Source organism: Helianthus annuus, chromosome 5 (assembly GCF_002127325.2).
Source record: "Helianthus annuus cultivar XRQ/B chromosome 5, HanXRQr2.0-SUNRISE, whole genome shotgun sequence".
Classification (NCBI taxonomy): domain Eukaryota; kingdom Viridiplantae; phylum Streptophyta; class Magnoliopsida; order Asterales; family Asteraceae; genus Helianthus; species Helianthus annuus.
In genome coordinates, this window is record NC_035437.2 from 175,883,177 (window position 1) to 175,906,439 (window position 23,263).

Genomic DNA, 23,263 nt, shown 5'->3' on the forward strand with positions numbered 1-23,263 from the left:
ACACGATTCCAAAGAAATTGTATGTACTAGTACGGTACCAGTATTCGGTATAGAAGATGAAGAACAACGCTACACCATCAGCATGACGACTCTCCAAACCAGAGAAGTCTTTCTATATATTGTTGCACATGTCCTGACTAAGGCTGCAAACGAATCAAACGTTCGGCGAACAGTTCGTGAACTGTTCGGTGGGAAGTTCGTTTGTGTCCGTTCGTTTATTAAACAAACGAACACGAACAAGGAATTTCGTTCGTTTAGTTAAATGAACGACCATGAACAGATTCTGCGTTCGTTCGTTCGTTCATTTATGTTCGTGAACGTTCGGTAACATGTTCGTTTATGTTCGATAGTTCATTAGTGTTTAAGTTTTAATATTTTATTTAAATACTTCAAAACTCTGATAAATAAAATATTTAATAAGTGTTAGCGTATTATATATTATTTTTATGAACGTTTGTTTGTTTCAATTAGTGTTCATGAACATTAGTTTGTATTTATCAACGTTTGTTTCGTTTGTTGCCTAAAATTAACAAACAAACAAACACAACACGAACACGAACACAAACACATTCATTTTCTTAACAAACGAACACGAACATAAAATCTCGTTCGATTAGTGTCCATGAACCATCCGTGAACACATATATTTCTTAACAAACAAACACAAACAAGGTCTTATGCGTGTTAATTCGGTTCGTTTACAGTCCTAGTCCTGACACTAGATCTACGAGTTTATTCAGCAACATTTTTATATCTTCACCAATGCAATTTTCTTATTTATCGAAGTATTTTGCCCACGCTCTCCCTACAATATAAAGAACTGGAAAAATATACACACACACATGTATATATATAGTCCGGTTTATTATACCTCACCCTATACCATTTTGAGGACAAAATAATAATGGTTTGTTTGGTATGAGGTAATGGAATGAACGAGAGAATATAATGAACAAGGTAATGTAATAGATAATGGAATAAAATGGATTATTCCATTATATTATGATGTTTGGTTATTCATATGTAAATAGAATGAATCATTACTTTGTACAATTTGATAGACAAAAAACGACGAAGTAACAAAACACAATAAATTAAAAACGATAAGGATACAATAGCTTAGTAACAATAATAATATATTAATGGTAAAATTCTAATAATAATAATAATAATAATAATAATAATAATAATAATAATATATTTCTTTCCATTCTTTGAAGGAATGAAAAAAATACACCCCCTTGCAAAGGAATGAAAATTGTTATATTGTAAGGAGTTACATTACTTGTGGAATGATCCATTCCATTACCACTTATAAGCGCATTCACATTGAAACCTCTATACTAGTACATTCTATATAATATAGAGGAAGAAATAGAGAAAACAACAAATACACCACTACATTGGAATCTCTATACTAGAGAGAAATGCGCTTTTTAATTAAATTATATAGATTGAGATAGAGGCTCCAATGTGAATGCTCTAACCAAACATATTTCTTTTCATTTCATCAGAATGATCCATTTCATTTCACATTCTATTCCTTCATACCAAACGCCACTACCTAAAACTTAAATTATGAGAGAAAAGTTGTACACATAAGCATGAGCAGTTCATGTGGTGCTAACCCGATATAGCGGGGAGAGAAAAAAGAGAATTATATTGTTACATACGTCTTTTGTGTTTCACAACTAAAAAATAGTTAAAGGCGTTTATACGATAGTCATAACTCTCAACTTAAAATTATTTTATATGTATTATTATACAACTCTCTATATATGAATACACGCATACATACACACTTTCTATCTAATTTCAAAACACGATAGTTACTTTAAACTAACTAGCTACTAATGATACAAGCACGAGATGACCAAAGTGAATTTAATACACGAAGACGTTGAAAGTATTCTCCCAGTGCGAGCAACCCTCTTGAAGCTTGACGAATAGTCAAGATCCGAGACATTTGTTGTAGTGTTTGATGTCGAAGGTGATCCGCCTACAAGTTAAACTTCATAAGACGTTTGAACCTTGACATTCAATTTACATTGTAATTTTTCTAATAAAGATGTTAAAGTTAATTTCAACCTACTTGTTATATATTATTAGATGATATAAGGTTTTGTTTTACTTTACATCTTTCATAAACATATTTAAACATTTTTTAATAAAGATGTTAAATGTTAATTTCAACCTACTTTTTATATATGAGATGATATAAGCTTTTGTTTTACTTTACATCTTTCAAAAACATAACTAGTTAAAATTAAATCAATATTAAGTAGAAAAATGCAAAATACTATGCATACTTATTGCATGTGATAGACAAATTTTAATTTCCACGAGTTTCTCTTACTCACAATTTTTTAAGAATAATTTAGTTTCCCTTTAAAAAAATTATTCCATTCTCATAACTCTCTTAAACTATTATATTTTAAAGTTTTAATTGATGTAGGTAATAAATTAATAAGTTTTCAGTTATCATATATATCAAATTAGTTATTTACAATTTACAAAAAAAAAAAAAAAATTAACAAAAAGATAACAAACTTAATTGTATGTTTTGATTTTTTTTTAATCTTTTTGAATGATCCCTAAATTAATGATTGATTTGCGACGATGTGGATGCAGTCACTAGTTTTGCCACCGTTTTAATTTTAGCCTTAAAATCTAGGATTTCTTTTTCTTTTTTTAGTCGCTAATACCCAGTTTTATAGTAGTGTACGTTGTTTACTGGTCAACCGAACATCGTTAAAACCCGTAACAAATTCTTACTATAAACAAGGAACCCGACCCGCTATCTTACCTGGTTCAAGAAGTTTTCGAGTGATTCGGCCACCTCTATCATTGAACTCATATGCGTGTCGTAGTTTCCACCTTCCGTTATGTTAATAGTGACACTTTGAGCCAAAGTTTGCTCAAGTTTATCTAGTCCTTGAGTCAATGCATCTTCCGCTTGTCGACAAGTGTGTCTTAGCCTCGACAAATTCACAACTTGTGTATCCGTTAGTGGCTCAAACCGCGGCATTAGTATCTATCAAAACCAAAACCAAATTGTACATTGTAACATAAAGTGTTTTGCGACAGTTTAACGACTAACCAATAAAACTTACATATAAAATTTCTGATGGTCGAAACCCGCCTAGCCATTGGAATAACCGCTCAACCGGAGATTTCCATGACCCGTACAACAAGTTAAATGTGTCGGTTTTCGCAGCATCCGCTTTCATCTGGAAAAGAACTTGGTAGTGGTTTACTATCCCATCCACAAATACTCTTAGCTCCATATCGCTTGCATCGGTTTGAAGGATCGTCGCAAGTTCGGACTCCTTTTTGTGTTGCTCAACAACCCATTGATCATATTTCTTCTCAAACACAACAATTCCTGACGCACGAGTCGTCGCAAAAAATATTGTACATATATATATTTTGAAAAAGAATTAAAAAATAAAAAAATGACACATTTGAGTTGAAATTACCAGGTAATATACCATGAATTGTATTCGACAGATCCATGTATGCAGCCTGTAATTAAAGGGAAAAGGGTTTTATTATTTTTGCGACGAAAAAGCATAGCAACAACTTTTAGTGACGGGAATTGGGTTGGTCACTGATTTCTCTTTAATTCACCTGTTTTCGAGCCTTTTCAATTTCATGCTCCAATTTGGCTAACTTTAGTCGTCCTGATTCCAATTCTTGAACATATGCCTATATTTTATATAACAATAGAATAAGATTTATAGGAAAAAAACAACAATAAATTTCAAATTCATTTTGAAGCTTTCCTTGAAATTTTATTTAGTAAAAAAAATCGTAAGTTGTCACCAACTCATACATTTTATTATTTTATTATGTTCTTTAATTTCGACATTTATTTGATACATTGTAATTTCGAAGATCTAGCCTACCTACCTCACAAATTTAGAATTATCAGTGTAATAACACATAATTTAATAGTTTACTCATCAATCATATATCAATTATGAATAATCGAAAAGTATTTCTTTATATTTATTTTTTTTCGCTTCTGCCTCGTGTGATAATACACAACGGATAGTAATTGAAACCGGATTTTATATACCTTTTTCTTCAAACGACTTTTTCTAGCAGCTTCGCGATTTTGTGCTAATCGTCTTTGCAACTGATATATGTAAAAAAACCAAAGTTATTCTCATGAACATGTATATATTTCCTTGCAACTTCAATGTTTAAACATGTTACATAGGTTATATTCATTGTACATGGTATTATATAAATTAAATGATGTTTTTGACATAAATAGCATGTAAGTAAATGAAACAATCACCTTATATGATACGCTTTTCTCTGTATCTTGTGAAGATTTTAATGATTCTTGAGAATTGTAGTCAGGCTAATTAAAGTACACATATTTAAACGAAAATTAGAGTAGTGTTATTAATCTAATAAGACAAAGAGTTAAATATCATTTTAGTCCCTATGGTTTGGGTCATTTTGTCAGTATAGTTCAAAGGTTTCATTTTTCTCTTGTGGGTCCAAAAAAGTTTCACTGTTGTCATTTTAGTCCACTGGGTTAACTTCATCTATTATTTTTGTTAACGAGAAGGGCGATTCGGTCATTTTATATGGCCGAATTGCGTTTCTAGTTAACAGAATTATATATAAAATGACCGAATTGCCCTTCTGGTTAACAGAAAAAATGGATGAAGTTAATCCAGTGGAATAAAATGGCAAAGGTGAAACTTTTTTGGACCCACAGGAGAAAAATGAAACATTTAGACTAAACTGTCAAAATGGTAACCGTAGGGCCTAAAATGGCATTTAACTCTAAGACAAATTTAGATATGTTTTTCTCACGTTGTCAATTAGCATTGTGTCGGCTTGAGAATTTAGGCTCGTGTTGGGGCTAAGATGACCATCGTATGTGTTTTCCCACATGCTACTATGTTGAAGTATATCGTATATTCCTAGTACATCACAAAATAAACATTAGTATACTCGAAAAACATGATTTATATATATATATATATATATATATATATATATATATATATATATATATATATATATATATATATAGGGTAATGCTAGACAAAAAACCCTAAAATTCTTAGAAAACTCTGGAAACCCAAATGGGAACCCATTTTTACCCAACCTCCCGACATTTTTTTTTTGAAAAAAATTACACATGTAATATACATGTTTTAGAGTGTTTTGGGCCAAAAAAAACAAAAAAGCGCCGAAGGGATTTTTTTTAAAAAAATAAACAAATTTCATTGTCTAACATGTGTTAGGCAAAAAAGACATAAATTTGCTGAAATTTGCTGAAACTTTTTTTTTTTTAAATTACCCCTTCGGCACTTTTTTTGATTTTTTTGGCCCAAAAGTCTTAAAAACATGTATATTACATGTGTTATTTTTTTCAAAAAAAAATGTCGGGAGCTTGGGTTTTCTAGGGTTTTATATATATATAGGGTTTTCTATATAGCCCAACCATATATATATATATATAGAGAGAGAGAGAGAGAGAGAGAGAGAGAGAGAGAGAGAGAGAGAGAGAGAGACTTGATGCATGAACTATTAACGAGTGTGGAAAATCTTGAAGTACAAAAAGATGGAAGTTTATTGGGTTTTATAAGCATGGAATTAAATTGATTAAAATAATAATTTATATAAATAAATATAAAGGGGCTTGTCTCATCAAATCATATTAATGTATTTTCAGCCTTTAAAAAGTAAAATAATATCTTCGTGATACATCGTTTTATAAAGATATATTAAAGACAAATATATGAAAGTCATATCAAGTTTAAGTGAAATTTAGCTTTTGAAATGATTTAAAGGACAACGATATTAGCCTTTCTTTAAAGTTTAATTACTTATAGTTTAAGATTCTAATGCTAGTTTTAGCAATAAAATAATCAAACAAATTGAAAGTTAATTTTTGCTACAAAGTTAATTTATTGACAAGGAATAATACACCTAAACATGAGTTAAATATTCAAATTTTTAGTATGGTCATTTATGTATTTATATTGAAACTACTTTACATCCAGAAAACCAAATTGAACGATGGAAAAAAAAGCAGAAATAATAACATATACTATTTTAACATTCTAAGATACTTTTTTTTCCCTCATATTACCAAATTAAAACAATTTTAAAAGTTAGAGATATAAGTAACAACATTTTAACATATAACAATATGTCACATCTATGTTTATATTGTCTTGACCCAAAACACTTTTCTTTAGAAAAGACACTTTTTAATAACTTGCCCTTCTCCACACCATAACCTTTGTAAAGCAACACCATTTACTCATTTAGAGCAAAAGCTAGACCACTAGCAATAAAGATATAAGATAAATGAAGGGTTATTGAATTTTAATAATTCTAAGTTTCACCTATTGATCGATAATAATTTCAATTTTAAAAATTCTCTCTAACGATCCCAACTTGTAAGAATTTGGGCTCCATTAATCCTTTTCTAACTTATAAGAATTTAGCATCCTCAATAGATTCAAGTGCACCTGCAGACTCCTTAAATGATTTAAGTGCAACTATGTTGGAAAAGGGATCAATGAGGGGCCAAATTCTTACAAGTTGAGATCGTTGGAGAGAATTTTTAAAGTTGAGATTATTATTGACCAACAGGTGAAACTTAGCATTATTAAAATCTAATAACCCATAAATGGAAGGTAATTATGTTACCTTTTCATACTAAAATCATCAGAATTATAACTTCTTGTCTCATAAAGCTCAGGATAAATGTCATTTTGTTAATACACAACACTTGATGCATCATGTACAACTAGATAAAGATAGAATATGGAGTTACTAACCAAATATCCCCTTTTACTTCATATAGAAGGAATCATGGAACCTTTATTTAAAAACCTCATAGTTTTGTATAAAGGTAGCACTAACTAGTTCCCTGTCCCAGATACAATCATGTCAATTTAATCAGTTTTGAGTTAAGAGAGGGTGAATCAATGAACCTGAACCCGACCCGAATCTTTTTTTTTTTCCTGTTAATAATAGGGTTATTAGATTTTATCACCCTCAAGTCCTCAACTATTGTTTATTGGCCGCTGCCACCCCCAACTATCACTTTGACGCCCGTCACCCCCAACTTAACACTTAGTGTGTTCTATCACCACGTCGTTAACCGATCCCTAACTTTTGAACCTGTTACTACACTTTTTGGGGTGTCATAGGGATCTTGGGAAGGTTTTAGGGATCTTAGAACACTCCCAAAAGTATAATAACATGATCAAAAGTTAGTGATCTAGTGACAGAACACACTAAGTGTTAAATTGGGGGTGACGGGAGTCAAAGTGATAGTTAGGGGTGGCAGCAACCAATGGCCAATAGTTAAGGGTGATAAAATCCAATAACCCTTAATAATATCACTTAAATCGCGTGTGTAACTCAGTATCTAAATGGATGGCAGGTTAAAATCAAGTCGTAAACGAGTCAAACAGGTTGACAGACCATAAAAAATAGGTTAAACGGGTCGTACATGGGTTGACACGCTGACGTTATAAAGCATTTGTTTTTATTCTAGTTTTAAAGAGGTTGAGAGTTAGACTTGTTTGATTGAACCACTTAGACAAGTCAAATATGCCATAGTCCATTAATTAAACAGGTTAAATACGTCAATTTAGACACGACACGACTCGTTTAATAAACATGACAACCTGATTATTATTTTTGTATCATGTTTGTGCCATGTCAGTAATTATATTCAATGTGCCATCTATAGAGAGGAGTCGCGTTCGCATTGCAATTTTATTACAAGGATAACCGCTTTAGGCCTATTTATACGCCTACACACGTTCGTACATTGCAAGACATTTATGATGATATGCGACATGTTCACGTATTTCATAACTATGGGGGCAAAACATTGTATTTCGCATAAATACATCCAAGAAATTATTCTCAGTGATTTTGTGGGTAACTACTATTTGCAACTGAGATAAAAAGAGGATAATGTCCATATATACAAACTTAAAATTGTTTCTATTTACATTACATGCTTGTGTTTTATAACACAAATATTTTAATGTATAAGTAGACTTATCTTCATCGAACGGCATAAGTAGACTTTTCTTCATCCTCTGCTTCTGAAAACGCAATACGTAGATAAGTTGTTTAAATAAGCAAAATCCCAAACACCATTTGTAAAATTAAACCAAATAAAAGATGGTTATTACTTTTTGAGTGAATTTCAAGGATTGTCCTTTATCTTTATACCCATTTTCAGGCGCTGTCCTTTATGTTCAAAATTGACGAGTTTTGTCCTTTATGTTTTCATATCATACACGTTTTGTCCTTTAGGCCTAACCCAGTTAGTTTTTTCAGTTAAATTTGGTCATGTGCTTTACACATGAGGGCATTTTTGTCAATTCAAAGGTTGCAAAAGCTTTGAGCTGTAAATCTGTTGTTGAACTTACCTTTGAATTGACCAAAATGCCCTCATGTGCAAAGCATATGACCAAATTTAACTGAAAAAACTAACTGGGTTAGGCCTAAAAGACAAAACGTGTATGATATGAAAACATAAAGGACAAAACTCGTCAATTTTAAACATAAAGGACAGCGCCTGAAAATGGGTATAAAGATAAAGGACAATCCTTGAAATTCACTCTTACTTTTTTGTTGCATCGATAAACATGGCTCGGGTCCAATGTTCTACATCCTCGGTTTGCGATGGAGGAGGCGGCAAAGTAGGGTGTTCCACCAGATCCCAGCCTTCGGTGAGTGGTTCATTTTTCACATTGTCTGCCACGTCGGCTGCATAAGGATAACTAGCCGCAGAGCTTGAAAGATTCTTGTCCCGTGTGCTTCTCTATATATCGAAATAAAAAATAGCAATCATTTGCAATTGGGGTGATTAAAACACAATCTTTTTAGTTTTTTACTTCATACACAGTAACACAATGATTATATATGTTTGGACAATTTTACCCCTTGATCCACTTTTACCTTGTTTTTTACCGTTCAAGTGGTGTGAGGGTAAAAACGTCCAAACATGTATGATTGTTGTGTATTAGGGGTACAAACGAGCCGAGCCTAGCCCGAGCTCGACCAGGCTCGAGCTCGTTTAACATATGAAAGCTCGAGCTTGGCTCGATTCGAGCTTTAGTATTTATTAATTAATTTATATTAATTATAATTATTATTATACATATAATTGAGTTATTTTTTTATATTTAAATAAATGGTAATTATTATTATTATTATATAAACATATGTTTAATATATTAATAAAAAAATATATAAACAAAAAGCTCGATTAGGCTCGCGAGCCGGCTCGAGCTCAATAAGCGAAGCTCGGGCTCGGGCTCGTTTACTAAACGAGCTTATTTTTAGGCTCGGGCTCGAGTTCGTTTAAGCTCGGCTCGTTCGAGCTTTTTTTCGAGCCGAGCTCGAGTAGCTCGGCTCGTTTGCACCCCTATAATGTCATAAGTTGGATGTATGTTAAAAATGTACCATTGAAGCTGAAGTGTGTGTACTTTCGACTAAAGTACTCGATGAAATGGCGGAATTCACATTCCACACCGAATGGTTTAACTGCTGAACTTGCTTAGATGATCTTCAAGTTTAAAAAATACAAATAACGATGAGAATGATTTAACAAATGCGTTGTGAGACAAAGGTTAGATGTGGATTAGAGGGTGCAATTTCAAACCGTTTACTTATAAGCGGGTCAACTAGGGTTATGTTTTATCCCTAAGGGTTAAAAAATAGCTTAGAAAATACGAGTAAAATGCCATTTTCGACCCTGAGGTTTGGCCAGTTTTGCGATTTTCGTCAAAAGGTTGTTTTTTTTGCGTCTGGATCCAAAAGGTTTGAAGTCTTGCCATTTTCGTCCGGCTCGTTAACTCCATCCATTTTTTCTCTGTTAAATCAGAGGTATATTTGTCTTTTTTGTTAACTTAAAGAGCAATTCGGTCTTTTAAATACCTGTACGTTATTTTAAATGCTTGTACATAAAGTGAAGAAAAGACCGAATTGGCATTTAAGTTGACAAAAAAGACAAAATTACCCCTGATTTAACAAAGAAAAATGGACGGAGTTAACGAGCTGAATGAAAATGGCAAGATTTCAAAGTTCAAACCTTTAGGATCCAGATACGGAAAAACAAACCTTTGGAGGAAAATCGCAAAACTGAGCAAACCTAATGGACGAAAATGGCACTTTACTCAAAATACATATGAAACTGACTCCTTAAACAAATATATTTCAAAAAATGGAATAAAATGTGTATCTGATCAACCCGACTTGTTTCGACCCATACCCATTTTGACCCGCTAAGCAAACCGCTCACGCACCATTTCCAAAAACATACCTTGAACAAGCCATTTTCAAAGAAACAGCGGTTCTAACTTCCTTAGAAGACGAAAGCATCGCCAACAATTTCGAAAACGCTTCAAACGTAGATGTTTCAGAAGGCACTTCAAGGCATAACGAGTTGTAACAATAAGCGGTTACATTAGCAACGCTTTTTTTCAAAAGTGAAATTCCTTTTTGTAAATCCATGTGTGTCTCGATAGAATGAGGGGAAGCCGATGTGTAATTGAAACTACTGCTGCTTGATGAAGAATCCAAACGATGTTTTCTCTCAGACGTTATCGAAGCAACACCGAAATTACTAGAACTTTTATCTGACCATGACGTTTCAACTCCCGTTGTGCAAAAGTTTTGGCGCGGTATGAAAAGTGGATATTCATTGCTGCATTTGCATAAAATTGAATCAATAGTTCAATACCACGTTGCAAGAAAATAAGATAATCGGTTCTGAAACGTAACGTGTGTACCTTCTCGAAGAAGGGCGTGCATCCCAGTAAGAATCGCGTTGCCAAATTCGGGAACATGAACCCTGCATCAAAAAGTAGCTTAGATGTTATAACATATAATATATATATATATATATAGGGAAAGGTTAACATACAAAAAGGCTTATCGTACAAAATGTACGCGACGCGCGTAACCCTTGGATCAGGCCAAAAATCACGCATGGATCAGTTAATCACGCATGGGAGCCAGTTAATCACGCATGGGAGCAATTAATCACGCATGGGATCAATTTTTTTGACCTAATCACGCATGGGAGCTTAATTACGCAAGTTATGTTGATCAAAAAAAGTGATAATCACGCATGGGATACTAATTACGCACGTTATAACTCTGTCGCGTATGATAATGTAGGATAAGCCTTTTTGTACATTATACTTTCTATATATATATATATACAACACTACTGAAAACTGCATATATAATTAGTAATAATATGATGCACAACACAAGGAAGTCCTTATGCAATACAAAAGGTGACAAGAAATTACCGCAAAACCGGAGTTATGAAGGGCTGGAGCACCGACAGTGTGAACGATAAGATTAAGAAGCTGCACCATATATCTGTTGCATAATTCTTGTCATCAATCTTTCAGAATATATAGAAAAAATGTAGACTTAACGATTTATGTTTTTTTATGATTACAAAAGCAATATTAATACAATAACAAACTAAAAGTTTGTATTAAATTATTTCATAGACTGTATGCTAAAGAAATAGACTTTTGAGCGACTTCAACCATATTAACTCGTTCTCCTTTAGGCTATTTTCTATTTAACCCGATACAAATAAAACACAACTCAAAGTTGCCCATTAATAAAATATTTGAGTAAAATGGCATTTTCGTCCCTGAGGTTTGGCCTGTTTTGCGACTTTGGTCCAAAGATTTGTTTTTCCGCATCTGGATCCAAAAGGTTTAAAATCTTGCCATTTTCATCCGGCTCACTAACTCCATCCATTTTTCTCCGTTAAATCAGGGGTATTTCCGTCTTTTAACGGAGAAAAATGGATGGAGTTAACGAGCCGGATGAAAATGGCATGATTTCAAACCTTTTGGATCCAGATGCGGAAAAACAAACCTTTAGACCAACTTTTTGGATCCAGATGCGGAAAAACAAACCTTTAAAAAAGCGCGCTTGAAGCGCGCTTGAGGCGATGAAGCGATGAAGCGATCGGAAAAACGCTTTTTTGGCTCTGAAGCGCTGCATTACATGAAGCGAGCTGAAGCGAGCTTTAAGCGGTGAAGCGTTGAAGCTGTGAAGCGACGCTCCAGCCAATCAGATCACTATTTGGGCCATTTTTTAATATTTGGGCCATTTTTTAAGCGACAAATTCCGGCGACGGAGTTGCTTTCAGCCGGAAACCAGGAAGAAGGGGGAAGAAGAAGAAGAGAGATGTGACGGCTGCGTATATGTCGTTTAGGTTTTTAGGGTTTTTATAAGTTAAGGTTTTTAAACATTTAACCCCTCTATCTTTCATTAGTTTACATTCAGTCCCTAAAACTTCTAACTTTTTACTTAAAAAGTGTAAAGATAGTTTGTCTATTTAAACATTTAACCCCCTCTATCTTCAGTAGTTACATTTGGTCCTTAAACTTTTTAATTTATGCATAAAAGTACAAAATTAACATTATAAAATACATATATATAATATGGATAGCTATTTTTTATACATATATATAAAATTAACATTATATATAATTATATATAATATGGAGCGCTTCGTATACGTGAAGCTCTCGCTTCGCGCTTGAAGCTTCGCTTAAAGCTTTTGGAACCAAAACGCTTCGGAGCGCTTCGCGCTTTTTTAAACCAAGGACGAAAATGCCATTTTACTCTGAAATATATAACACCCATCGTAAGACCAACGTTTGGCATTATGTTAAAAACAAACATTTGTGTGTATATTACCAAATCAGAATTAGAAAGACGTTTACCCTAAAGAAGCAGCAAGCTCATCAGAGGGGACTGAGTGGGGATCAAGTCCTCTCGGTAATCGTGCATTGCAGATTTGATCATATTGACCACTTAACCCGTCTTTCCTATCTCCGTCTATGTGCACCTGCAACCAAAATTTGTAAACTTCATATTATTTGGAGCTTCGTTTCCATATAGTCGAGTCCTATCGTCTAATTCTATGCAGTTAATATCGGTGATATATATCGGTTATCGGTCCCCAAGTGAAATATCGGTGTCGAATATCAGTACGTTATCGGCGATATTGACCGATATTTGACTGATATTTTCCCGATATCAGGACCTTTCTTCTTAGTTCTACCATTCTTCTATCTTCATATTGCTGCTATTAGTGTTTTAAGTCTTAATGAGTTCCTACTTCCCGATATTTGACTGATATTTTCCCGATATCAGCCCTTGACCGATATCTGATATTTTACCGCATTAACCGCTTAGCATATCGTTATCTTGTTTTCTAGATAATTATTAGTGTTCTTATGAATTATGATTAAATTATTACTTTAAGATAATCTTGGTTTCTTATGCCTATATATTTATGTATATGTATATTGTTATCAATAATAATACAACATAATATTTCAAGTTTCTACAAAAACTTCTGCAAGTCCCGCTTAACATAGTTCATCATAAGATGATAAGAAGAATCGAAGTTGGCAACGGAGATAAAGAGACAAAAGCAACAGGTATTTATGACCTAAGTAGTTAATGCGGTAAAATATCGGATATCGGTCAAGGACCGATATTTGAGATATCGGTTATCGCAGTGGGATATTGGTGGGATATAGGTAATTTTAATATCATGCTAAATTTATATATGTAGCAATTTAACACTAACAATTGTAACAAGTAAGAACTAAGACTTAAAACACTAACATTTAACAGTAACAACTAACAATTAAGACTTAAAACACTAACATTTAACGGTAACAACTAACAATTAAGACTCAAAACACTAATAGCAACAATAAGAAGAAAAATGAACGGTAGAAATAAGAAGAATGGTACTGATATCGGGAAAATCGGTGATTTATCGATCAAATATCGGTCCTATATCGGTGAAGTATCGGACAATATCGCTGATATTATCGGTACCGATATTCTGACCAATATTTTGTACCGCTATCTCGGCAGGGGACCGATAACCGATATATCACTGATATATCGGTTGATATATCGGGATATTAACTACATAGTTTATGACAATAATAAACAGACATAACGTGCTTACCTTGCGCTGTGGAAACAATTTGCATATCTGTTTGATGACAACAGATTGTTTATGAAGGCGTTCTGATGTAATTGCCATCTGAATGTCATATAATTCTCCATATTAAATTACAATAAATATAAAAAATTAAAAAAAGAACGATAAAAGTCGCTCATTAGAAAGAAGAATGCTCACATGCCCGAGACTCTGAGTGCAAATGAGGTTAGGATAATACTTCTCCAGTTGCTCTTTACGGTTCTTTTCCAACTGCAAATGGTAAGATAGAACGGAACTTTAATTTTAATATTAATCCAATATATAGCATAATAATTTATTCGGAATATTAAAAGATAGAGTAAACTTCCGTTTTGCTCCCTGTGGTTTGATCACTTTAATGGTTTTGCTCCAAACCTTTAAAAATAGCCATTTTACTCCCTGATGTTTCAGTTTTTTTGCCAGTTTGCTCCCCGTCTCTAACTCCATCCAAATTGTTTGTTTTTCCATTTTGCTCCCCGCAGGGAGCAAACTGGCAACAAAACCAAAACATCAGGGAGTAAAATGGCTATTTTTAAAGGTTTGGGGCAAAACCGTTAAAGTGACCAAACCACAGGGAGCAAAACGGAAGTTTACTCTAAAAGATAAGAAATTAGCATACCACAGTCATGGCTGATTCAAGCGATTCATATCTGACTTTCAAATCAGCGTCCATCTTTTCAACCTTAGCCTTATCTAAAAGTTACAACTTTAGTATAAAACGATACAAAAAATGATCTAATTATATCACTGACATATATTAACCTTTTGCAAGTTGTTCTTTACGAAAATGTAGCTTCTCTCTTAACGTGGCAAGTTTCTCTTGTTGAAGGACTCTCCAACTAAGTTGATCATCTGCCTTACTCTGAAAAATCGGAATTAGAAAATAACTGGATTTTAGCATTAACAAAACAAAGGATAAAATTATAAACAGCATCTAACACTAAGTAGTTAATGCGGAAAAAAAAATCGGATATAGCTAATTTTAATATCATGCTAAATTTATATATTTAATTAACACTAACAATTCAGTATACTCTCCTACCATTAACAAATTAACCTTTTGCAACTTGCAAGACACTAACGATTGTAGCAAGTATGAACTGATTAAGACTTAAAACACAAACATTAATAATTAACAATTGCTATATATTGCTAAAGGAAATGAAATGAATAGTGATTTTAATATTATAATAATATATAGTTTTTTTAATTTTTTTAATATTTTTATTATTTTAATATTATAATAATAGTTATTTTCTTTACTTTTTAACTTTAATCTTTTTTTTTTCATATCAGGGGTTGGGATAAGCTTGGCGTCAACCGGTATCGAACCAGTATTGGTACCGAAAATAGCAGGACGGTCATGTTCGGTATCAGTACATGAAGGTAAAATCCGGCACTAATACAGAAAACGTCAAAAGTTGGTGCCGAATTGATATTGGAAATCCTTTGGTTCGGGAAATTCAGTGTTGCTACTCAGTATCATTTGCTCATCCCTGATCACGGTTACTGTACGAACAACGGTATCGTACAACTTTTTTTTAATGACTTTTTTCAACTTCTAATTTTTTCTTTTTTTAGTTTCAGGGGTAGGGATGAGCTCAGTGCCAACCGATACAGAATCGGTACTGATACCAAAAATATCGGTTACGGTACCGGTATATGAAGGTAAATTAAGACTTAAAACACTAAAAGCAACAATAAGAAGAACGACGAATGCTAGAACTAAGAAGAAAGTTGCTGATATCGGGAAATCGGTGCTATATCGGTCAATATCGCCAATAATACCGATACCGATATTTTGCACCGATATCTTACTAGGGGACCGATAACCGATTTATTGGTGATATATCGTGATATTAACTACACAGATCTAAAAGAACAATGACTAGTTATAAATATTTGATACAAGAAAAAAACAATAACAAAAAGAAATAACGATAAGCTTATGACACCAAAAGGTTTTCTTAACAATCATTGTAACCTCTAATGTACCAATACAGTTTCGTGGCACATTTTGCAAGACCCTCTGCAGACCTTAGAAGATCTTAAAAGTGGCTGGGCCAAGTCTGCACCAAGAAGAGCTTGCGCAGACGTTTTTTAACGAAACGTCTTCAGAAAAACAAACAGTTTGCAGATGGCAATGTCTGTGTGGCACAGACGGAAGAGCCTGAGCGTATCTTTTTTAGAAAAACAAACACCACCTAAGACAGCTATATCTAGAAGTACTTGATGCGGGCCCAAGTGTGGAGGAACAAGCTATTTTGTATTTGGAGGCCCAAGACCGCGTAACAAAAGGGGCTTCACTAAAATGGCTCTAACTTGGGCTACGGGGGTCCGTTTTGGGCGTGCGACCAGGCGAAACGAACGTGAGAACGAGCTCCATCTTGCTGCAAACTGCCTACGGCGGTTCGGGTCATCGTCCGGGCCAAAAAACGCTTGTTTCTATTAGTTATTTACATTTTTATGTTTTCTGAAGTATTTTGGGCATTTTGTTTTTTGGGATTGTGTTTGGACCGTTGTCTTTTTGAGGCCCATTTCGAATTTCGGTTTCTATTTATATGTCCCTCTAGTAATATGAATGATCAGGCTTGAATTTTGACACAATCAGTTTTTTCACTTCAAATTCCGTGCCTTTTGGGTGGAATCTTGGGGGTTGGGGAAGAACACACGGGTATTCTTTGAATCAACGTGTTTGATCTTCGTTTCCGTATCACGCGCTACATCAATACTATATTCTAAGTTTCACTCAAGAACAATTACATGAACAAAAACTAAAACAAATAAGAAAAGTTTAGTGGTTGATCAAACCTTAGCAACAAGCACTTCACTCAGCTTCGAGTATAACGAATCACGACGACTCTTTAACGTTGTCAAATTGGTCCCATATGAATTTACCCTACATAAATAAGCAATTATAACACATCAAATTCAAGTTCAAGTTCAAACATTTAACTAATTTTTAACTGAATTAAACAAATTATAATCATAAGGTTTACCTGTAATTGACACAAACCGTACAAATAGATGCAAGATTTGAATTCTCACAAATAGCACAAGTAGAGGACTTTCTAGTCATCGTGCCCTAATTTACAAACCCTAGAAAATATCAGCGTATACGATATGAAGCTGATGAATTGAAATTAAACGATAATGAGTAATATAAACAAGGATTAATGGAGATTTTGAATGATAAATGTGGGAAAATTGCAATTAAATGCGTTACCGAATGATTTTGAAGGAGATTAGCGGCTTGAATTGATCATGTTAGGGTTTTGATATGGAAGATGAATTGATAACGTGCTCAAGAATCAAGGTAAACTAGCCTTGATTTTTTATGCATAATAATCTTTTTTCGTTTCGTGTCGATTTGGATATCTCTTGTAAAATCATATTTTGACGAATAGGAAACATATTTTGTAAAATCATATAGACTGAAAACTATTTAGGGAAACGGGTACCGGTATCAATGTTAACGTCGGTTTGTCACGACACAGCGTATTCGACAAAAGTTATACCTAATCGTCAAGAAAACTATAAAACGAATACCGTTAATGGCACGTTATTCGGATGATATCGGTTCGTAAAAAAATCTATTATACTTGAGTCGTTCAAGTTGAACACAATTTTTATTGAAGAAACATGTTGCGATGGTATGTTCGAAATTTTATAGGAAATGATAAAGAACGTCACTTTATACAAAAAAAAAAAAAAAAAATCTAAACCGTGAGGTACTTTTGATGACATGTACGTACGTGTTTGGATAACTTGTACATTACCTTTTTTTGGCGAAATTCACCACATTGGAATACACCACTTCCGAACTGAGGAAAACCCCCACCTAAGGCCGAAGCCCATGAACACTCCCTGAACGCACGACGGTGCAGTGAGTTAAAGAAAAGGCTAGAAAACCATAATCATAGTAAGTTTGTCTTTTTCATTGGCACCTAGCCAAATCCCATATTTTGATTTTTTAACAATCTTTTATTTCAACATTTTTTTTGAATGACCAACAAAATCAATTCTGAGCACTCGGGCACCCACTGGACCAAACGGAGTACTCCGAGAGTAACCCGGGTCCACCACTAATTCCGGGGAAAACCCGATAACCCACCCGACCGTAGGCACGACGATGAAGTTACCGGTAAAACCCGTTTGGCTCAAAGATCCAACCCAGGTTTTCCTGGGTCTTCCAACTTGATCTGGAGATCATTGGCCTTTTATTTCAACACTCACACCTTTAATTAGATCTTGCAAAGATGCCTTGTCAGCTTCCCTCCAGTTTCTATGATTTTAAATGGCACCGTATCTTATGTATGGTTATGTTAGTAATTTATACAACCTTTCATCTCTATTGTTTTTACGTGTTATTGTAATCGATTTTAAAAGAATAGGCAAAAGATCAAATACAAATAATCTTAACATACTAAACATACAAATTGAAGGAAAACCCAAAAAGACAAGGTGGCATTTTTGTAATTACCACCAACTATCAAAGTTACAACCAAAAATACCTAAAAAAACACAAATTTTTTTTTAACATTTTTTATTAAAAAATCGCTACATTTCGTTAGCAAAAAAAAAAAAAAAAAAAAAAAAATTTTTTTTTTTTGCTGCTACTAAAAGTAGCGATTTTTTAATAAAAAATGTTAAAAAAATAAAATAAAATAATTTGTGTGTTTTTTTTTATTTTTTTAGATTTTTTTAGGTTTTTTGGGGGGGTTTAGTTTTTAGCATTTTAGCTTGGGTTGGGGGGGGGGGGGGGGGGTTAGGTTTTTTTAGGTTTTTGGGGGGTGGGGGGGGGTTAGGTTTTTTTTTAGGTTTTCTTTTTGGGGGGGGGGGGTTAGGTTTTTTTTTAGGTTTTTTTTTTTTGGGGGGGGGGGGGGTTTAGGTTTTTTTTGGGGGTGGGGGGAGTGGTTAGGTTTTTTTAGGTATATTTGTAGAGTAACTTTGATAGTTATTGATAATTACAAAAATGCCACCTTGTCTTTTTGAGTTTTCCTTAAATTTGTATGTTTAGTATGTTAAGATTATTTGTACAAGAACTTTACCCTAAAAGAATAATAATGTATTTTTCGTGAAACATTTGGGGTGGGTTCTTATAGGATGAATTGTCTTGTTTGGAGTGGGTTCTCTTGATATGAGTTCTCCTAACATGTTACATACAGAGAACTCAACCCAAAAAACTAGTCTGGTGGGTGGAAGATCTATTTGGTATATAAACCCCATATTGATTGCCCATACAATCAATGTGGGACAAGTCCCATACCTTGCAATGTTTTCAGTCCATTCATACAATTGACTCTTGCTTATGTATATGAACATCTTACAATTATAACCCTAAACTATTGGACAGTTACAGTTTAGTCCCTCTCCTATTTAATACCTAACACTCTCACTTTTACCAAACACAGGAATCGTGAATATAATACTTGTATCATCTTTTGAATGTCGAAAAGCTTTAACATGCTTCCTCGCCTTCCCTATATCATGACTATATTGGTCAGCATGGATACTCATGGCTTGTATGGTAGATGACAACTTATGGATGTTCATCTGAAGCTTATCTATTACACTCGTCATCTCCTCCTCGTTCTCTTTGGTAAAACAACTAGCGCGACCCATCTTGTTCATCAAATTTTGTAGAAAAATTCCATTCTCATAAAAATCTGAAATCTGCAACTCGGAGCTACAACGTGTACCTATAAAATGTCCATCCTTGAAAAATGTTCTATTAGTAAAAGGTATGAACATACGTAGCCACAAAGAATTCAAAGCTGATTGTTTCAACTCTTTTAGAGGTTCCAAATCATCAATATACGCAGCCATCATACACAAAACAGCTAAAGTTATGATGCTTGATATTTTAGCCAACACCTTCACCCGCTTGAACTTCTTTTTCGCCAATTTCGTTCCCCATCGAAGCTCTTCGTTGAAGAAAGGCGCAATATTACATGTGTGCTTAAAAACACAATCCAACACGTTTATAAATTTATCAGAAAATCCAACGCATTGGGGAGCTTCAATATCATTGAGCTGCTCTAAAATCTCTATATAACTGTAACTGTCAGCTCTACTTTTGACCACAATTTGCTCAAGTGCCAGCTTTACACTCACCCATCCATCGTTTACATCTTTCAGTGACTGTACGAAATCATTGTAAAGTACGGAAGCTCCAAGGCTCATTGCATAGTAAGAAGAAACACACCGTGTATACTTCCATTCTCTGTTACATCCACTTAAGACTGCAAAAAATTCTTGGTTGACTTCAAGTAGACCTTTAGTGATTCGGTAGATGCCATCCAAGGAAGCTTGTTGTCTTCCATAGTCAAAAATAAAATCTACTAAATCTACTATCTTACGCGCATGGTGATGGAGGTTTGCATCATCTTCACAAGCAGCTACATACCATTGGTGATCCTCGGGATTAGGTGCATGTACACACCTACCTACCACTGTGCTGAGCAAAAAATCTTCAGGTCTCTTCAGGTGCATCATGTACTCATTATCTATAAAACGGGCACCGAAGTTGGTCACATGTAAGTTACTATCTGCAATAGATTGATGCAAAGTCATTTAGTGAACATTAAACAACTTTGGTTCAAACATTATCATTATGCGACTGACCTTCTGGCTCCACGCTAAATGAAACACCAAAATTACTCTTTTGACTTGAACCTACAATTCTTTGAAAATCGTCAGCTACCGTCCAATAAATAACCAACTGCGTCGTTGACTCTGCCACCAAGAAGCTTATGGGGACGGGAATTTTCCAATGTTTTTCCCCAAGATGAATATGAGCTGTTACTGTGTATTTAGATTCCATATAGATATCAACATGGTGCATGGAAATAGTAGCACATATAGCAACTCCGATCCATGGGCCTTCACGAATCAAACCCTGAGAACCTGGATGAACAAACCCAAACGGGATACCACTTCCAGCACCAACTATCTCAAATACAGCTTCAGGTGTCACCCAATATTTCGCCCGTAACTGTAAAATGACAAGATTTGAGTAGTTACTAATATATGCGAGACTCATGAAAGATAGCAATGATTTGATGATAAATGAAGCACTTTCTTAAATACAATTTAAAGAAATAATTAGGAGTAAATTACTTTTTGAGTCTCTGTGTTTTAGTGGTTTTAACCACTTGAGTCCAAAATCAAAAAGTTTAACGCCCTGAGTCCCTAACCACGCATTTTATAACGTTTTAAGTCCAATTTATAACACCTGTACTTTTTACCCCTTGCACTAATTTTTTGTGGTTTTGTTTTTTTACATATTTTTTTCTCATCTCTTGTAATGTACGTTTTCTGCCCTTAAAAAAGGCTATGTCGGTGGGTTTTTGTTTTTTTTATTTATTTTTTTCTTTTTTTGTCTTTTCCTAGCAATTTTTTAGTTTTCTTTTTTTTTCTTTTTTTTTTGAGTTAATTGCCATTTTCGCCCCTGAGGTTTGGGCACATTTGCCATTTTCGTCCAAAATGAAGGTTTGGTACCATTTTGCCCCCAACGTTTGGCCATTTTTGTCATTTTCATCCAAATCGCTAACTGAGTTTGTTTTTTCTGTTAACTTTTAAATAAAACCAGTGTTTTTATAACATTCCTTCTTCATAGAACCAGTGGTTATCTTTCTATAAAACCCAGCAACCATCATCATCAAATTTACAAAAAAAAAGAGGCTCAAATGCAGATTTATAATCATCATCATCTCGCAAGATAAAGAGGCTCAGATGCAGCCACGACTGCAACCGGAGTTACCATGCCAAGTGGCCAGCCACCATCATCGCTACAAATTTATATATACGCAGAAACATTGAAACCCGATCATCATCCAATCGACTCAGATTTATAATCATCATCATCGTCTCGCAAAACCCTCGATTCCCACCTAAATCACCTCTCTCCGGCGAAGCAACATCATCAGCAGACGAAGAACAGGGCAACACCCCCAAATTCGTCTGCCACTGCATCAGCTCCGCCACCTCCACCATCAGCTCCGCCATCAGCTCCGCCACCTTACAACAACCATCACCCCAACAACCACCATCTCTACCATCACCCCAACAGCCACCACCGCTGTAACAACAACTATCGGCACCACCATTTGCCCACCTCCACCATCGCCCCACGTCCACCATCACCCCAACAACTACCATCTCTACCATCGCTCCAACAGCCACCACCGCTGCCACAACAACTATCGGCACCACCATCACCCCACCACCACCATCACCTCCACCATTACCCAAACAACCACCACTGCCGCCACAACAACCATTGGCACCACCATCAACCCAGATTATAGAGAGAGAGAGATACAGATCTAGAGACCACCAGTTGAAGAATCACGTTACCCAAGATTCAGATCTGTTGCAAGTTATCAAGTGAGCAGCGACTTGATGGTGATGGAGGCGACGGAATCGTCGCCGGAGAGAGAGAGATAGAGAGAGAGGGGGAGTCTGATGAATGTTTAGAGAGAGAATGGGGAGTCTGATGAATGTTTAGAGAGAGAATGGGGTGGGGGTGGGTGGGGTTGATTTATAATAAGTTTTTTTTATTTTTTTATTTAAAAGTTAACAGAAAAAACAAACTCAGTTAGCGATTTGGATGAAAATGGCAAAAATGGCCAAACGTTGGGGGCAAAATGGTACCAAACCTTCATTTTGGACGAAAATGGCAAATGTGCCCAAACCTCAGGGGCGAAAATGGCAATTAACTCTTTTTTTTTTCTTTTTTTGTCTTTTCCAAGCAACTTTTGAGGTTTTTTTTTTTTTTTTTTTGTCTTTTCCTGGCAACTTTTGAAGTTTTTTTAGTTTACGTTTTCGGCCCTTATGCGTTGTGTGTTGTTTCTTAAATACCAACTTCTTTAGCAATTTACAGTTTTCATCAACTTTTTAACTTTACGTTTTTACCCCTTGCACTAATTTTTTGTGGTTTTGTTTTTTACGTATTTTTTTCCCATATCTTGTAATGTACGCTTTCGGCCCTTATGCTTTGTTTGTTGTTTCTTAAATACTAAGTTCTTTTACAATTTACAGTTTTCGTAAACGTTTAAACTTTACGCTTTTACCCCTTGCACAATTTTTTTCTTTCTTTTTTCATTCTTTTTTGTGGTTTTGTTTTTTTACTTATAACCTTTAGTTTTCAGCATTGACTCTTACAACCTCATAACTTTCTAAATACTTTTTAATCAA

The 23,263-nt window shown here is 34.5% G+C and overlaps 2 protein-coding genes across 5 annotated transcripts; both read right to left on the reverse strand.

The window, feature by feature from the left end:
• Nucleotides 1–1,720: 1,720 nt before the first annotated feature.
• On the reverse strand, nt 1,721–5,620 carry LOC110942320 (transcription factor TGA7). 2 transcript variants are annotated; one of them, XM_035990439.1, is made up of 9 exons: nt 5,545–5,620; nt 4,837–4,946; nt 4,307–4,372; nt 4,082–4,141; nt 3,631–3,708; nt 3,492–3,525; nt 3,114–3,385; nt 2,807–3,034; nt 1,721–1,999 (listed from the first exon to the last, which is right to left on the reverse strand). In XM_035990439.1, exons 2-9 carry the CDS (start codon nt 4,915–4,917, stop codon nt 1,844–1,846), a joined length of 975 nt encoding a protein of 324 aa, XP_035846332.1. In that variant the 5' UTR covers nt 4,918–4,946; nt 5,545–5,620; the 3' UTR covers nt 1,721–1,843. The 2 variants fall into 2 exon arrangements, with proteins under 2 accessions (XP_035846332.1, XP_022039758.1); XM_022184066.2 differs by having other exon boundaries at nt 3,480–3,525.
• Nucleotides 5,621–7,948: 2,328 nt separating this feature from the next.
• LOC110942318 lies at nt 7,949–17,462 on the reverse strand. Of its 3 annotated transcripts, none has more exons than XM_022184063.2 (14): nt 17,289–17,462; nt 17,062–17,147; nt 16,874–16,961; nt 14,825–14,924; nt 14,682–14,755; nt 14,222–14,293; nt 14,048–14,125; nt 12,780–12,904; nt 11,334–11,406; nt 10,806–10,867; nt 10,337–10,720; nt 9,478–9,580; nt 8,637–8,833; nt 7,949–8,108 (listed from the first exon to the last, which is right to left on the reverse strand). In XM_022184063.2, the coding sequence occupies exons 2-14, from the start codon at nt 17,139–17,141 to the stop codon at nt 8,096–8,098; spliced, it is 1,449 nt and encodes a 482-aa protein (XP_022039755.1). In that variant the 5' UTR covers nt 17,142–17,147; nt 17,289–17,462; the 3' UTR covers nt 7,949–8,095. The 3 variants fall into 3 exon arrangements, with proteins under 3 accessions (XP_022039755.1, XP_022039757.1, XP_022039756.1); XM_022184065.2 differs by having other exon boundaries at nt 17,062–17,191; nt 17,289–17,454; XM_022184064.2 differs by having other exon boundaries at nt 17,062–17,161; nt 17,289–17,453.
• Between the last annotated feature and the right edge of the window lie 5,801 nt (nt 17,463–23,263).

Excerpts from the sequence above, each read along its gene's own strand:
- LOC110942320 (XM_022184066.2), bottom strand. The coding sequence starts at position 4,917 with ATGTGGGAAAACACATACGATGGTCATCTTAGCCCCAACACGAGCCTA. Across the intron at positions 3,386-3,479 it reads AATTCATGGTATATTACCTG|GAATTGTTGTGTTTGAGAAG; the intron begins GTAATTTCAACT and ends CTCGTGCGTCAG. Across the intron at positions 3,035-3,113 it reads GACCATCAGAAATTTTATAT|ATACTAATGCCGCGGTTTGA; the intron begins GTAAGTTTTATT and ends TGGTTTTGATAG.
- LOC110942318 (XM_022184063.2), bottom strand. The coding sequence starts at position 17,141 with ATGACTAGAAAGTCCTCTACTTGTGCTATTTGTGAGAATTCAAATCTT. Across the intron at positions 14,925-16,873 it reads GTGAAGTGCTTGTTGCTAAG|AGTAAGGCAGATGATCAACT; the intron begins GTTTGATCAACC and ends CCGATTTTTCAG. Across the intron at positions 14,126-14,221 it reads GCACTCAGAGTCTCGGGCAT|ATGGCAATTACATCAGAACG; the intron begins GTGAGCATTCTT and ends TATGACATTCAG.